This window comes from Oculina patagonica, chromosome 2, assembly GCF_052425735.1.
Source record: "Oculina patagonica isolate OP01 chromosome 2, crgOcupat, whole genome shotgun sequence".
Taxonomy (NCBI): Eukaryota; Metazoa; Cnidaria; class Anthozoa; order Scleractinia; family Oculinidae; genus Oculina; species Oculina patagonica.
The window spans coordinates 21,351,073-21,367,065 of record NC_135759.1 but is presented as its reverse complement, the minus strand read 5'-3'; the positions used below and the strand labels follow the sequence as shown (position 1 = coordinate 21,367,065).

Below are 15,993 nucleotides of genomic sequence, written 5' to 3'. Positions count from 1 at the left end.
GTTAATGCTTACAGATTTGAACAACTTTCCAAATCGGAATAAAGGTTAGTTTTTTCATTGACTTTCAATTTTAAGCCTCGATCAAACGGTCATGATAGTTGATGATAGTTCGCTGCTTCCAACTATCATTCACTATCATATTGACTATCATGTTTGCGATCAAACGCTCCATGATAGTTGATGATAGTTTGTCGAAATCACGCAATGCGCTCGCGCATTTCATTTTTGCTTTTCTCGATCTCAACTCCACTATCATTCGGTGCAGAAATGTTTTCATGTTTTTTCCTTGTTTCCGATGCTTTCACGCCATCTCTTGCTTTTGGCAGTGATATTTTCAGTGCTTTCTCGACGCTGTTTTTACTCTTCTTCTTCCCACTTACTTTCTCGTTTTCAGCTTCACTATAGTCCAAATATTAATCTAAATTTCGGTTTTCTTCTTCGACGAACGATAGAATTTCCTTTGCGGAAGCCATGAATCTTGGATTGAGCCCGTCTTTGACTGAACCACTGACCGATAAACTATCATCCCCGCGATCAAACGGTAAAAACTATCATCAACTATCATGTCGAATTTGAGCACGTCCAAACTGCGTGATAGTTGATTCATGTTATAAACTGCTTTTCTCGCTCAATTTAAGTTGCGGTATACTAGCGTTATATGCACAACAACGACAACGAAAAATTTACAGGCAGGTCCATCTAATGACATCTTGTTGATTATTAGACACTTCTGCTTTTCAGATCCGTTCTAAAACTCATCAATATAATTTCTCTCTTTCGGTTAGTACATTGTATTATGCGTTTGTAATAACCTGGTGTATTTCATTCTTCTTCTACGCGTTTTCTGCTTGAGTTACAATAAATTTCATTGATTTTCAGTACAATCTTGTCGGCAAAGGTTAGAATGTTATCAGTTTAAGAACGTAAAACTCTTGTCTGTATTTTTCTTGATAACTGCTGGCTGCAGCTCAAATATATCCAAAATTAAAAAGTGTACAGCTAATTTAAAGGGAAAAAATGCGTCACATCTACGTGTATTCCTCTTAAGAGCTTCATAATAATAATAATAATCTTTTATTAGGAAGCCTTCATTCACTATACAGTGGTTTTCAGAAAGGTCCTAACTAAGATTAAAAATACTTAATAAGACTATATACAATAAAACGAAAAATACCTAAGAATTAAAAACTATTATTAAAAACTAACTTGAATACAAAAGAAAGAATTAACTAAAAAACCTACTTAGAACGCTACGCTTAAAATTTACAAAATCAAGTGCATTTCTAGTGTCTCTGTCTAGGTTATTCCAGTCTTTCAGAGAGTGATAACACACTCTCTGCTTTCCCCAATTTTTGGTTACGTGAGGTAGCCTAAGCATGTCTTTATTCCTTGTGTTATAGCTATGAATGTCCCTGTTAGCTAGTAACTCCATAGAGTGATCCATAAGTCCATTTATACACTTATAAACATATATACAGCGATGATAAAATCTACGTTGTTCTAGGTTAAGCCACTTTAAAGCTACGAGGGCATCAGAAGCTGACGAATAAAGGGGTCTGTCCAGGATGATTTTCGCGGCTTTGCTTTGCAAAACCTGTAGGTCATTCATAAGCTCCACATTGTTCTTGTCGCCCCACACAAGATCAGCATAATCAAAAATTGGTAAAACAAGGCTGTTGTAGAAAAGTAGGCGAGCGGTGAAAGGTAACAAATGTTTGATCCTACGTAAAAGACCAAGTCGCTGATTTACTTTAGAAATTACGAGTCTGCCTTTTGGTCGAGGGTCGAGGGTACATTGTCGAGGGTGAGGGTAACATGTCGAGGGTAGAAAATTTTCACAATTTTCCAAAATTTACCAACCATTACAATTAATTATAATTGTGGGTAAGATAGTCAATAGCACGTTGACATCGCTAGGCTTTTTTTATTAATTGATTATTAATTGATTCGTTTGATGAGGCATCACAAGTAGTTTCATTGATTTAGAACCCACAGAAGGCCATGTATAATAACTACGTGAATAGAAAAGACATGACTAAAAGCTGGGCTTAATTTCAGAACGCAACTGTCACGCCACGAAACAGCCGAGTAAAATCAAAACCATTAAGCCAAAAAGCAATAATTTTAAATGTTGAAGAAAATTACTAGATAATCCACATGTCGAGTGAGACTCAGGTCAGTATTCGGTAGTTGAGCTATCTGTTGAATGTTCAACATAAATTTGGCGGCCAGATCTTAGTATGGAAACGCTGGCCTGCGGAGAGGCATGGAGGCCGGAAATCGATGAAAACGTCTGGAATTCACTTCTGCTTGAAAAAGCGATCAGTTCAGCCTCATGAACTAGTAAAAATTCCCATAAAGATCCATAAATAGTTCTCGCAATACCTCACAACTGTTTAGATTGCTAAAAGTCGGAGGATGAGCCATTTTTAGATGTACGTGACAGCCTTCTGGCGGCCATCTTGATGTCGTGCAGCCTAACTAAATAAACCGCCTGTTTTGCAGGCTAGATGTCGTGTGGCGTAAAAACACGGGGAATGAATGAAGTGAATTGTTCAATTCAACGAAAGCTAAAGAGGATGACAAAAGAAACCCTGACGGGCTTTTGTAAAGTAGTCTCCCTTCTCCTGTACTTTAAAGATCAATTGTGCTATTCAGCCTGAAACGGGGGCCACGGCGTCCACCAAGAATGATTAGAACGCGAAAAGTGTGGGTCTTGAAGCGAACAACATCTCTGAGACGCCGGCATTGTCTTATCTGATGCGCATTTTTTTTTACGGCAACTTTAAATTTTCGTCCCCTGTGTTTATTCGAAAATTAGAAAATACGAAAAATAAAAAGTACTTTTATTGATAACCATTGCTTTTCTACTGCTTCATTTAGTCTCTTTCAAGCCACAGTGCACCAAATGATGATGAGCTCCTCCAGTCCAAGTAGGTCCGTACTTCTTCACCCGTGATTAATAATAAATAAATTATTAATTAATTAACTAAATTATCTTTTATTAATATGGGAAAAATTGTTACCCTCGACCCTACCCTCGACATGTTACCCTCACCCTCGACAATGTACCCTCGACCCTCGACCAAAAGGCAGACTCGATCAGACCATGTGAAGTCTGAGGCCAGCTTAATCCCTAAATATTTAAACGTACTAACACTATCTAATTTACAATCAAAAATAGATAGAGACATTGAGGAAATATTTACTAATTTTCTGTTGCTACCGATTAACATGGATTTTGTCTTTGTAAGGTTCAGTGTAAGTTTGTTCGCTTTTAGCCACATTGCTACGTTGCAAAGATCTGCGTTTAATTTGCTCTCCAGCTGGTGCGGTTCTTTTGAAAAGCAGTAAAGAACAGTATCGTCAGCGTACAATGACACCTCGGATCGAGTGTTCAATAACAGCAGGTAGCTCATTCATGCACTGAAAAGGCTGTTGTTGTCGTCTATAAAAGTTGTGCTCATTGTAGCGTGGAATTCACAGCAGGATATATGAAGCTACATGTAGTGCCTCTTGACTCGGGTCAATCTTCGGGTCAAAAAATAAAAAACAATGTATGTTTTGCACTTTAGATTGACATTTCTGCTCTTCAATCCTAAGAAAACTCATGAAATATAATTTCCCTCTTTCGGTCATACATTGAGTTCTACCTTTACCTCAGAGCCGAGTGTAAACGAGGCTTTGCAAATCGAAAGTGTAAATGTTTCTCTCGATGAATCAGAACCGCCTGAAAAAAGAAAGGCAAAAAAGTACGACTCCAGACTGGCAGAGTTCTTTTATTGAAATGTGGGAAAAGTATGGAACAGCACAACGCTAGATTTGAACAAACAAACGCCACAGTTGACATTTTTAAAGATTTGGCATCAAAATAATTGTCTTTATCTAATCGTTTATCTTCTGTTATTAAATTGTTGTTATTCATGCCACAAAGGTCACCCCTTTCAATACAAAGTTGTGCAAAAGTCACGTAGCAATCATAGTCTTTTTTAGGATGCTCGTTTTTTGTTCAACCTTTTTCAACGCAATTCTCCAACGAACTTTCAACATGCCAAATGCTCGTTCCACTACAGATCGTAGCGCACCAAACTTTAGGTTTTAAACTTTCGCTGCTCCTGAGTCAGGCGTCCTCTGTCCGGTAGGGTTTCACTAGCCAGTTCGTTAGCGGATAGGCACTGTTGCCAGCTAAAAGGGGCCTTATTTCTGTTCCATTTTTAGTGCAGAATGCACTATTGTGATGGTTTGGTGGGCTGTCGTTTGCTAAACCTCTAACGCGCTAAGGCGCTATGGTGTAAACTTTTAATCACTAATTAATTAATTAATATCAATTAATTAACAATTCCTGTGAAGCGGGTAAGGGGGTGGGGAGTACCTCACCGTACCCCCCAGGTAAAACGTGGAGCATATCTACGTTACTTTTATATGAAGATCTCAAAGGTATATATTTGTTTCAGTAAACCCTTTGTTCTCCTTGTGGTACTACTCTTTCTAGGGCAACGTAATTTACGCCAAACGCATGCGCAGATTAGTTTACGTTATTTTTTGGAACTCTCATGAACATCGCTTGTATTGCGTGTTTGCGGTAGGATTCCTGCAGACTCCGTGACACCAAGTGAAAACCGCAAATTAATTTAATTACATTTTGAGACTTTCACAGCGCTTTCGTAATTAGGTATGAAAAAAACTTGCACCGGGATTTTCGGCGTAAACTGCTGATAACCAGGAAACAAATATCCTAGCTGTATTGCGTTTTAAGAAACCTTTCGAAAAAGATGTCTTTTGATTAGTTTTGTTCTTTACTTTTTGAGAATCGTCTTTCGCGCAGTTTAACCGTAACTTAATTAAATTAAACAAATGCCATCGATGCCGCCGTAAAACAAACAAAAAAAATACAAAAGTATCATGTTACGGCATTTTCAAGGAAAACAAAAGTTTCTTGTTTCAAACGAAGTTTCGTGTTACGGTTGCAAAGATTAGTGTAAGGAATACCCGGGAAGGAATACAAGCAGTCTGCGAACAGGCTTTTCTGAGGCTTTCCGAAAGTAAAATAAAGCAAATAAACACGAACACAAAACATCATTCTTTCAATTGTCGGCTCCATCGCATTCTGCACTGTCCTTTGAGTCTCTGAGTTATTGCCTGTTGGACCACTTAAAATTTGCTCGTTTGCTGCAAGTTCAGAAAAAAACGTCATCTCTTTTTAGCGTGCCTGTATTTTTACATAATAAGCCCTTTACAATAAATACTCCTAACTTACTGTTTGATAAACCAGCGCGTTAGTTGCGACCTTTGTAAAGAAACATTAGTTCTTTGATATGAAATTCCGGCGGCATCCGATCACAAAACAAATGTTGACATGGCGGGAAAATTTCGCGGCCTCACAAAGCAAATGTTGACATGGCGGTAAAAATATTGACATGGCGGGAAAGTTCCGGAAAATTCGGCGGCCTCAGAAAGCAAACACGCATGGAATGCAGTTCTCCCCCTGTAGAATTATCTCGTGTCGTCATGACAACGTCGTCATGACGACACGAGACAAAAATGAAAACTAAAATATGAAGTGCGCCAAGCTTCACTGAAATTTAGACAGCTATATTGTTGTTATCAATGGCCGATTCCCTCTATAGCGCGCGCCTGCAGGGAATCACGGCAGTTGTATTCATCAAACCATGCGCGAGACTCAGCAACGTGCATCGTTGCTTAGTCTCGCGCATGGTTTGATGAATACAACTACCGTGATTCCCTGCAGGCGCGCGCTATAGAGGGAATCGGGTATTGGTTCATGCTTTAGCGTGCTCCATCGAGTTATGGAGCACGCGGGAAGTTTGGAGAGCACGAAAGAAGCGTAAGAGTTGCCCGAGGCGATAGCCGAGGGCAACTCTAGCTTCTTGTGTGCTCTCCAAACTTCCCAAGTGCTCCATAACTCGATGGAGCACAGCTAAAAGCATGAAACAATTGTTTTATAACATTGCCGGTGGAATTGTGCATCAAAACCGGCCGCGGGAAAAAAACCTGCGTTTATTGTGTGCAGTGTGAGAACATAAACTTAGCGGTCGAGCAATAAATTACACATGTACAAGTTTACACGATTGGAGTAGTTTGTGTCGAATGGCTGATAAATAGACTAAGTTTATACGGTGGCAGAGCGAAGGAAAAACAAATGACGAAAACAGCAAATACTGCTGTTGATTCTGAGGTTAGTTTTGGCTGAATTAAAATTAAAATGTTTACTCCCGAGTGGAAGAAAATTAAAACAAAACAACCTCGAACAGCCGAACAGATTTTAAGGGTTAAAAGAGTCAAAGAATTCAGTTCCATGCTTAGTATTAAGTATTTTTGTGGACCGATTTTATTTGTAATTGATGTAAATGAACATTTATTTTTGAAAACGGTAGTTGAATGAAGCGCCCTATGAAGTAAATTTTTCCCGAGCGGCAAAATCACAACAGAGCCGTAGACGCTTTGATGTAATGCTTAAAACGCGAAAACTTTCGTCAGGCAGCTAGTTTTTAGTGCCATCGAGCTGTTGTCATTCATGGTTGGCCCATTTTTCCACGTTAGGCCCGTGAGAAAATGATTTTCGTCCTTCGAGACTCGCGCGTTAGTTGTTGTTGTTTGAATGAAGAAAAGCACACAAACAACTTTGACGGCAAAATCGAATTTATTTTTTCTTTCGCTCTCCGTCTCGTAATAAGAAACAGCTTACCTTGTAGCTCGTATCCTTGGAAAATATTGAAAGGATTCATTTTTCATATTCCGAAGATAAGATGTCATCGCTTTCCCAAAACACAGCGTATGAGCTTTACTCAGTGAGATTTTCACTCGTCGATTTCGTCATCAGCGTGCTCCATCGGGATTTTGAGCACGCTTTCGTATACTGAATTTGATTGCGCGGCTCTGCTAGCTATGTTATAACATAAATTAATATACAATCTTCGTTCACTGTCCAAAATCCACGCGCGCCGTTGGTTAAAATCGATCACGTGATTTTCCTTTACCTGTCGTCAGCAAACTCCGACAGTGCAGTATTGACAATAATGCACAAAAATCGTGCATTATTGAAAATGTCTTCAGCTTCAAGGCTTGCAAAAGTGGAAGAAAAAGATATTCCTCAAATTATCAACGATTCAATACCAAAAAATACCAAGAAGAAAACAACCTGGAGTGTTTTCATTTTCAAAGGTAAACTGAAGCTGAATTTTTTGTGTGCGATTGACTTGCTGGCTTGCAATTGTAAAAGCGATCGGCTCACCTTGAACAAGCTTCTCGCTGACTGTATTTATGAACGACTCCAGCTAAAGAACAATTAAATGGATCATTTTGAGCTTTATTTATTTTTCAGCTTATTTTGGATTTCTGTATTATTGATCTTTACAGCCTGCATGTATTATTATGTACTACTCAAATTCTTCTTATTATTATTCATTAAAAGTCTAGTTCAAAGTTCGGTGAATCGTGTTTTTCTTGCAGTGTACTCAGATTGTATATTAAAAGGGTTAGAGACTGTTAGTTCGTGTTTTATTGACAAATACACGCACTTGCTGGCCGCACAATGAACTCGAAATTTTCAATACTGCACTCGGCTACGCCTTGTGCAGTATTGAAAATTTCTCGTTCATTGTGCGGCCAGCGCGTGCGTGTATTTGTCAACAAAACACTCACAACAGTCTCTAACCCATAAATGGTACTCGTTTCGTCGGGAGTGAGGTTGTTATCTGGGATGTCTGTGGCACAAGATGCGTGGTCCTGAGGTCCTCGCATGGAGCTGGGTAAATCCGGGATCCGGAAATCTGATCTGGGACCTGAGGAAGTGACGCACATAAATCTTCACAACAAATTATGGCTGCGTATGTCGAGGCGAGTTTTTTCGAATTGGCGACTAAACCGACACTTTTATACGGAAGTACGCCAAACCAGACTGTAATTGCAAGGGAAAATGTAAACAAAATCTTATCAACCACGTCCGCTTCACTGTCAATAGTGGGAACGTTGATTATATTTGCTACGTTCTGGATGTGGCCCGATTTGAGAACGAACGCACGCCGAATGATCGTGTTTATTTCAATTGGAGATTTCCTCGTAGCAGGAGCAGATATTGTGGGCGAATGGGGAGTCAAACAAGGGCCAGGACTTGGTTGTCGAATCCAAGCGGCAATCGGCATAATCGCGATCCTGCCTTCGTTCTCCTGGACTGTCTATTTGTCCTTTTACTTTTACTTGACAATCTGCAGGAGGATTTCCTTGGAGTCAGAAAGGATGGCCATGAGATTCTTTCACGTAACGGCGTGGGGAATTCCTTTGACGATTGCAGTGATTGCGTATGCCCTGAAGGGAGTTGGATATTCAGGTGACTTGGGCTCATCTGGATGGTGCTGGATCTCAACCGACCAGGCTACGTGGAAGATGGTGTCATGGATGTTCTTTTCAGGAAAGGGATGGGAAATTTCAGCGTACATTGGCATTACCGTGTTCTACGTGCTGGTCAAGTTACACATCAGGCGACAGGTATTGTAAATAGCTAGGACTTTGTACTGTACCGACGGGCCTAAAGGGGTAAAATGCGAACTGGGATTTGGGCAAATTTTCACTGGGAAAATGAAATCACTAACAAAAAACAAAGGAATTGGGACTTGGATTTGGGAAAATTTGGTAAAACTATGGGCTGAAAATTGAAATTTGATAGGGAATTTAGGGGGCATGCCCTCCAGAAAATGTTGAAATCTAGAAGCCCTGAAACTCTTTCAGAGACATTTTTCCTGAGGTATGTCTTCAGAAAAATCAATCTTGTTCACTTGGGGGTTATTTTCCCAACAAAACAGATGTTGTTTTTAATTTTAAGTAACAATCTAGACGAGGCAAGTGCCTCGTCTTGCCTCTTGCTAGTTACGGCCCTATAAGACCACCTAAAACCTCTTATGAAGTTGAAAAAGCCAATGGTTTATAACCAGGATTTTACTGATGCATGCAGGACTGTGGCATGTGTAGCAGGTGTAAAGGGGAGGGGGAGGAGGAAAAAAGGGATGGAGGAGGTCCCTTTCCCCTTCCCCTTTTATGGCTGCTACGCAGGCTAACATGACTGTCTCAGCTATAGTGTACTTAAAAACCCAGTACTGTTATATCTCTTGTAACAAAAGAAATCTCAATATGTGATGGTGCCACACTTGACATTGTTTTGCTCATACTTTAGGTGAGGTCAGGATTTGTTCCAGGCAGTCCATTCCTAACAGTGAAGTCTGTAGAAGTTGCAAAGAAGGCAGATCACAAGTTAACGTTCATTCCTGTGGTGTTTATTTTGGTGCGCATCTGGGGGACCATAAGGTTTTTCCGCTGGGTAGCTTGCTTGCCAGACTGTCAGAAGATTGGTCCCAGGCCTGCCCTACGATGGCTTGAGATACTTCAAGTAAGTACAAAGCAAATTTTGCCAAGTAAAAATCAATGTTTTCAAATGTGCAAGGATCAGACTCAAAGTTAGCTGGAGCAGTCACTTCCCCCCCCCCCCCCCCCTATATTATTCCTTGACATAGTTAACTCTGCAACTTGCTGTGATTAATATTAGCCAGTACCTATTTATCTGGAAAAAGAGATCCACTTTGAGATTGAAGTATCTTGCCCAAAATTTACATTATTACCAGTTAATTCCCAGCCAGCAGTTGAACCTGTGGGCTTCTCAATCTACCAAATGAATTTATTTAGCACTTAACATTAGGCCGCTGTAACTCCATCATTGTCCCACATGCACAGTTCCCACTGTCTTCAAATTATGCCAATACAGTATTGTCTTTTTTTCAGGGCATTGGAGACAACAGTCAGGGCTTTGCCAATTTCATCTTGTTTTGCTTATTTACCGATAAGATAAGAGAAAGGTTAAAATTGTTCTGTGGCCGTTGGATGATTTGTTGCAGATCCCGAAACAAAAACCCAATGCTTCGGAGTACAAACTTGTACTATGGTAGTTTAGATAACCAAATACACTAAAATGGATGGAGAATCATCCCTCAAATTATAAGTGTCTGAGTCAGAGTTGTTCAGGAGGCCTTCCACAGGGGGTTTCTGGTGTCACTTTGTCGCTTGTTTCCAAGCTGCCTGTCGCCTGTTTGATGAAGGAAACGTTGTTGCTGTTGCAAATATACACCCTACACTGCTAGTTTCTGTCGGCTGTAACAAGTGCTCTGGAACAAGATTGTCACTTCCCTAGCTATTTTAATTTGGTGCAATGTCGCCTGTCGCTAAAACCCCTTGGAAGGCCTCTGTACAGTGTACCGGTAGTCAAATTTCATAGGTTGTGAAGTCTCAATTTTTTCTTGATACCATCTCGGATCAAGTCTCAATTTCTTTTGCAAGGCTACTTGAAAGTCTTAGGCTTGTAGCCATTACTAATTTTGTATTTAATGCCACCAATATATCAAACAAGAACCTGGTGGTGGTCAGTCGATTTAGACAATGAAGGCTCTGCTCATTTTACTCCCCGCTCAATTTATTAGAACAAAATAATTTCTAGGGGTGGTGAATGGTCCTTTAAAACATGCGTGTCTTGCAAAAATTTACCGGGGTAGCCAAATTAAAAGGGGCCTCGTTGTCTCAAATTTTTCTTTGACACCTTCTTGGAGTCTCCATTTCTTTTTCAAGGTTGAAGAGAGTCTTGCCATCTCGCAATGTCTTGCATTTACCATTCAACACCCCTTATTTCTGCTGACCAAATTTTAGGTTTAACAATGCAAACGTTGCATATAACATTTTGACAATTCATACCATTACAGTAAAATGTTAGAGATATAAGCATAAAGGACATACATATAATGTATGCAGAAATAAGGCTATAAAAGGTTAATTGTTAATGGACCTTACTTGAGGTACCCAGGGTGGGGATGGGGCTCCAATATAAAAGTGCTACCTTTTAGGGGTAAAAATTTGTGACTTGATAGTACTTAGGGGTTAAAATTTTAAATAATCACAGCTAGAGTTACCCTTGGCCATGTCTCAGGGATTTTGCAAATTTTTGGTCCAAACTGTTCTGAAATTAGCAGCAGGCAACTTAACCCATGAAAAACATTATCTTTCAACACTTAAAGGGAGATATAACCTTAATGTGCAGATAGAAATCAACCTATGGCTATAAATATCAATATTTTTTTTTGAAGACGTGCAGAAACAGCTCAATCCATTTCCATGCAAGCCATCCGCAGCCAAAGACGCTCGTAAACAGTTTCAGTGGTCTAAAATTGCAATTTTTGTTAAAAATGGACTATTTTTAGGTTTCCTGCGACACAAATATAAATTTTGGCTGTTCAAAAATCTGTTAAAACCGGTTACAAAGCCCCTTCAAGGTCTTGTCAAGGCTTCATTCAAAATTTTCAAAGATCAACCCCGTCACTTTTATATGGAAACCTGCCCCCCTCCCCCTCCCCCCCCTCCTCCGGCTTAATAACAGTTGTACTGTTGTTTTACTGTAAAAGCCAATCATATTTGGCTCAAATTGACATCATTAAAACATGTAATGAAATTTAATATATTTCTTTTAGAAACGTCTATTATTTCCTTCTCGGGTCTAAAAGACTCAGAAGGAGTTATATCGGAAAAAATGAATTGATTTGATAAATTTGGATTGATAATATTCGATTTCATACGCCAATAATGTTAATATATTTTTTGTTTTTACATGTAAGTAATATTTTATATACATTTTGTATACATACCGTTATATTATATATCAGAAAGAAACGTAATGTTTATCAGTAGGTGGAAAAACAATAAAAAGATGTTGAATCACAGTCTAATGATTTGTTAATCTGTTGTTATTAACTGTTCAGTACTATGAAATTATACTGGAAGAAAAGTATTGGGTCTTAAGGCTTAGAAACAGGGTGCTACGTTGCGTGTAATATTGCACCATGCGCCGGCCTCTGAAACTGCAACAACCCGCGAAAATCGCGAAATGTTTTCTTTATCTGCAACATTGCGCGCAATAATTTCAACAAGTGCCCACTATCTGGGACATTGTGCGCAATAGCCTGTGAGGCCCTCCGCGTGAACAAAAAAAGAAAAAGATAGCCTGGCTATCAAACCTCAAATCCAAACACTATAAATGGTACTTTATTTCAACCAACAGCTGCGCATAATTAATGTATATTATTAAACTATTGGTCACTCGGGGAAAAACCGTAGCCACATGTACACGTGCACGTAGCAGTGTTATTTTCAAAACTGTTGGTTGTTAAAACGGGGTCAAAGTTAAGGGTGCTGAGTTGCTCGTCGGAAAATTTGAATCAAACCCCTAAAGGAGACCAATCTGGGTGTGGCTCGACCTAGCTTTAATTGATCCCTAAAAGATACCATGCTAAAACAGATACGACGGCGTTTTTTAATTTCTTCGAATGCAACTCTAAAAGATGCTTTAATGGGTCAAATCATTGGCTGTCCTGGACACTCTAAGTGATACCGAAAACCAAAATTTTTAGCCCCCAAGCCAGACGACGAGCATCCCAGCCCTTTTAGTGTCGACCCATCCCCCGGGGCGAGACCACTTCCCCTACCTGTCATCAAAGTACTCTGATAGCTGTTGCTGTCATCGTGCCTTTGTGAACAACAGCCACCAAATAATTAAATTCATAATAGCTCGTTAACTTGAACAAATAACTTATCAATCTCCAGGCAAACAGCGAGTAAACGAAGCATGTCTTGCTGCGGAATAGCAACACGAGCAGTGTTTTGATCATTCAAGCCCTGGCAAGCGAACAAACACACTTCTTAAGAAAAACTGAGGTGAGTGGAATACTTCTCAAGGTAACAGGCGTGTATATGTACCAATCTGACCGCTCGCTTCGATCATTTATCGTATCCCAGGATACGTTGTACTTTTCGTGAGATAAACATTGAATGCTTGCTTTAAGTCCAGTGAATAAAGTTAATTTATTCTATCTTATACACCGATCACGGGATCGATACATCGCCTCTTCTGCTTGCCAGCTTCAATATGTGTTTTTGTGCCAGATCAGGGCCAAATCTGGCGGGCTAGCCGTGTGTTTTTCAAACTAATTGACCCATTATCGTCCATCGCTGGTTTACGGTAAGAGCGCATGGCCAGTGTTACTCCTTTTAACCAAGGTTTTAACCAATTTAACCCAAAACTGTACTGCATTTGAATGGAGCTAAGTGACTTTTCTCAATAACTGTAATGTGAAAGCGGGATATACAACCATCGCATCAGCTTATTACAGTTTATCTGCTTTGAAGTGCTGCGGGTAATTACACAGCCAGATTTCATAATGTTCTATTACGCTATTGAATGGCTTTAATTTGCAGTACAAAGATGTATATTATAGCTGGGCGTTAATCGACCAAAGTAAAAGAAAAAGGCGTGATGTTACTTAATGAGAGTGCAAAACCAAGACAAAAGAAAATCTTTTGGCTAATCCTGTCCATGAAAGGAACCTTTAAGTTAATTTGCACTTTTGTTTTGATTTTAATTTGTTATTTTTAATCAGGGCTCTCTCTATTAAAGGTCGACTCGATCAGTTCTTCATATCAATTTGTAGCTTAAAACTGCACGCTGTCTGATTCAATAGTAAGAAGTTTTAGATTGTAATAACACAAAAAACGCGGCGTTTCTATTTGCTTGGACGCGTTTCCGCGCGTTTCATTTGTGTCAGCGCGACAACCAAGGAATGTACCGAGTTTGTTTGTGATTACACATTGTTGAACTAAATTATTTTCAATTGCATTTTTTCTTTGCAGCTTTCACGACATGTCAAGCGAACCTCAAACACCGAAAGTAACTGTCACGGACGAAAGTGAAGATGTCACCGAAAAAGAGCGCTCTCCCGCGGAAAACGCGTTTTACGAATCGTTCCTTATCCAGTCGCGTTCCGCAATCGAGAACTTGTACGCGTCCAACATATACCACAGTCAAAGGCACGCGAAAGAAGTGAAAGATCTGGAGAGACAAAAGCAGTACAGCATGTCTCAAATGAGTAACAAGCAAAAAGAAATGGTTAAAAAGATGGCGCAACTACAGGAAAAACAAGAGCAGATCATTGAGGAAAAAAGAAAACAGCGCTTACAAGTTGCGTCAACGAAAGGTGATCATCGGATTAGACCGCATTCTACGTCATCATTATCGGATCGCAAGTCGCTACTCAAACACAGGCCACGATCCGGATCAATGCCATATCTCGAGCCTCTCGATCCGAAGCTCATCAACCGAAGTTTGTCGAAGTCTTCCGAAAATCTTTGCACGGAGTCCTCTTTTCTGAGTGCGAGCCCGCCGTCGAATGCGCTTTTATCGCGATCTTGCGAGGATTTATCGACTCTTGGCAAAAAGAACGGCAAAGTTATTTTGCCGGCGTTAACGAAGCCCCCACGAACAAAATCAATCGAAGACTCGTCGGATGATTCCGATTCGACCTTCATAACTCGAATGCCATCTTCGCCTCCGACTAAAGCTAAAGTTAACTTGAGCTTGGCGCCTTCAAGCTTCAAACCCGAGCATCGCCGAGGATCGCTCGATCCTTCCGTTATACGGGAAATGGACAAGCGGCGAGGTGTAACAACAGACAGTCCTCCAACTAGTCCAAGGAGTACGCAACCAAAATGGGTTCCTAAGTCTTATGGTTTATCTCAAGGAATGAGAGGTCTTCCTCCTGTTTGATGCGATTATGCTGCCAAGATTTTGTAAAAGCTACTTTCTAAACTTGATTTCAATGTTAGGAGCACCATCATCCCCGCAATATATTGCGGCCACGGATGAAGTATACGAATTCTTCAGCATTGGCTGCTGTTGTGCATGATAAACAGGCACATGAGATAAGTTGGTCAAACCTGTTCCATGCCTGGCAAAATAGACGGGATAACAGCAGAAAGAAGACCCGGAAGAACAAGCGAGAAATACTCGCAAGTTAAGTATTTCGCGGGTCTATTTCACCCGCGCGTTCCCCACAATCTGTGAGATCGATACGCACTTATTACAAACAGTTCATTACTGTGAAGAACAAAAACAAAACGTACTTAGCGAAAAAAGGATGACCAAACGTTAATTTCAGTTCCTGTTATTTCTCTAAGCTTTCCTGGGCACAACGGCATATTACAGTGGAACCTTTGTGTTTTATACTAACGTTTGTCCTGCGTTTTACAGCGAGTTTGGTAAAATAAAATTACAGCCAACTCTCTCTAAGACGGACACCTTCGGGACCGGCCGCAACTGTCCGTCTTAGAGAGGTGTCCGCCTTGTAGAGAGTCGAGGTAACATGACACCAGTATACGTAATTCTGAGATAATAAAGCTAAACCATTGCACAAATCAACAAACCTTTGCAAACTGCAACAAGACTAAAATAGTAAAAGGATTGTATTCGCTTGTTTAAGCAAAAGTTGAGAGCTTCTAAAACTGTAATACTGTAAGTAGAAAACGACCTCTTAAGTGCCCATACACGTAAGCAGAGAAGTAATCCATTAAAGCGTCATTTTTGGTTGGTAGGCTTGGACTACCCGTATCCTTAGGGCGCTGACTAACTTTGCTTTAGGTTGATACGAAGTTTGGAAGTATTTTCACTAATAAAACATGATAAAAAACACTTCTCAAGTGTCCGTTAATGATTTCAAAGTGTCCGTTGTCCGTCTTAGAGAGGTGTCCGTCCTATAGGGAGTTTGGTTACAGTAAAATAACTAAAAAACGGCAGGGACCATCACCAGGTGTCCGTCTTATGGAGTTGTCGGTCTTATAAAGGTGTCCGTTAAGAGAGAGTTCACTGTAAGTATTTTTACCGGGCATGGTTTGAAGATCTTCTTCTCAGTTCCGAGAAATGCGATTAAGCTGGATTTAAGTATCTCCTTTTCCACCATTCTAACGAGGCACAAGAAATCGCTTCGAATATGGAAAGACTCTGGAAATAACTCTCCATGATTTTCATAGCTTCCCTTACTCGAGCTTCATATTACGTTGTATCGTTTCGACCGAAGTTTAAACTGAATTGTAGACGGTTTTTGACTACGGTTAAACCTC

At 40.1% G+C, this 15,993-nt stretch overlaps 3 protein-coding genes across 7 annotated transcripts in view; 2 read left to right on the top strand and 1 right to left on the bottom strand.

Moving 5' to 3' along the window:
• The window catches only part of LOC144643562 (uncharacterized), a 21,027-nt gene extending 5,462 nt beyond the window's left edge, over positions 1 to 15,565 (top strand). For 2 of the 5 annotated variants that reach the window (XM_078502869.1, XM_078502867.1), the window contains exons 2-3: positions 12,649 to 12,759; positions 13,732 to 15,565. In XM_078502869.1, coding sequence (XP_078358995.1) covers positions 13,742 to 14,644 — 903 coding nt within the window. In that variant the 5' untranslated portion in view covers positions 12,649 to 12,759; positions 13,732 to 13,741 and the 3' untranslated portion in view covers positions 14,645 to 15,565. Of the gene's footprint in view, positions 45 to 1,504; positions 1,705 to 12,648; positions 12,760 to 13,731 lie in introns of all 5 variants that reach the window. The other 3 variants (XM_078502864.1, XM_078502866.1, XM_078502865.1) reach the window with 3 other exon arrangements.
• LOC144643579 (protein D3-like) overlaps positions 1 to 15,993 on the bottom strand; it is a 217,454-nt gene that overhangs the window by 113,819 nt on the left and 87,642 nt on the right. The window lies entirely within an intron of this gene.
• Positions 7,683 to 11,774, top strand: LOC144643550 (G-protein coupled receptor 157-like). The gene is made up of 3 exons (XM_078502851.1): positions 7,683 to 8,505; positions 9,188 to 9,400; positions 9,790 to 11,774. Exons 1-3 carry the CDS (start codon positions 7,840 to 7,842, stop codon positions 9,973 to 9,975), a joined length of 1,065 nt encoding a protein of 354 aa, XP_078358977.1. The 5' UTR covers positions 7,683 to 7,839; the 3' UTR covers positions 9,976 to 11,774.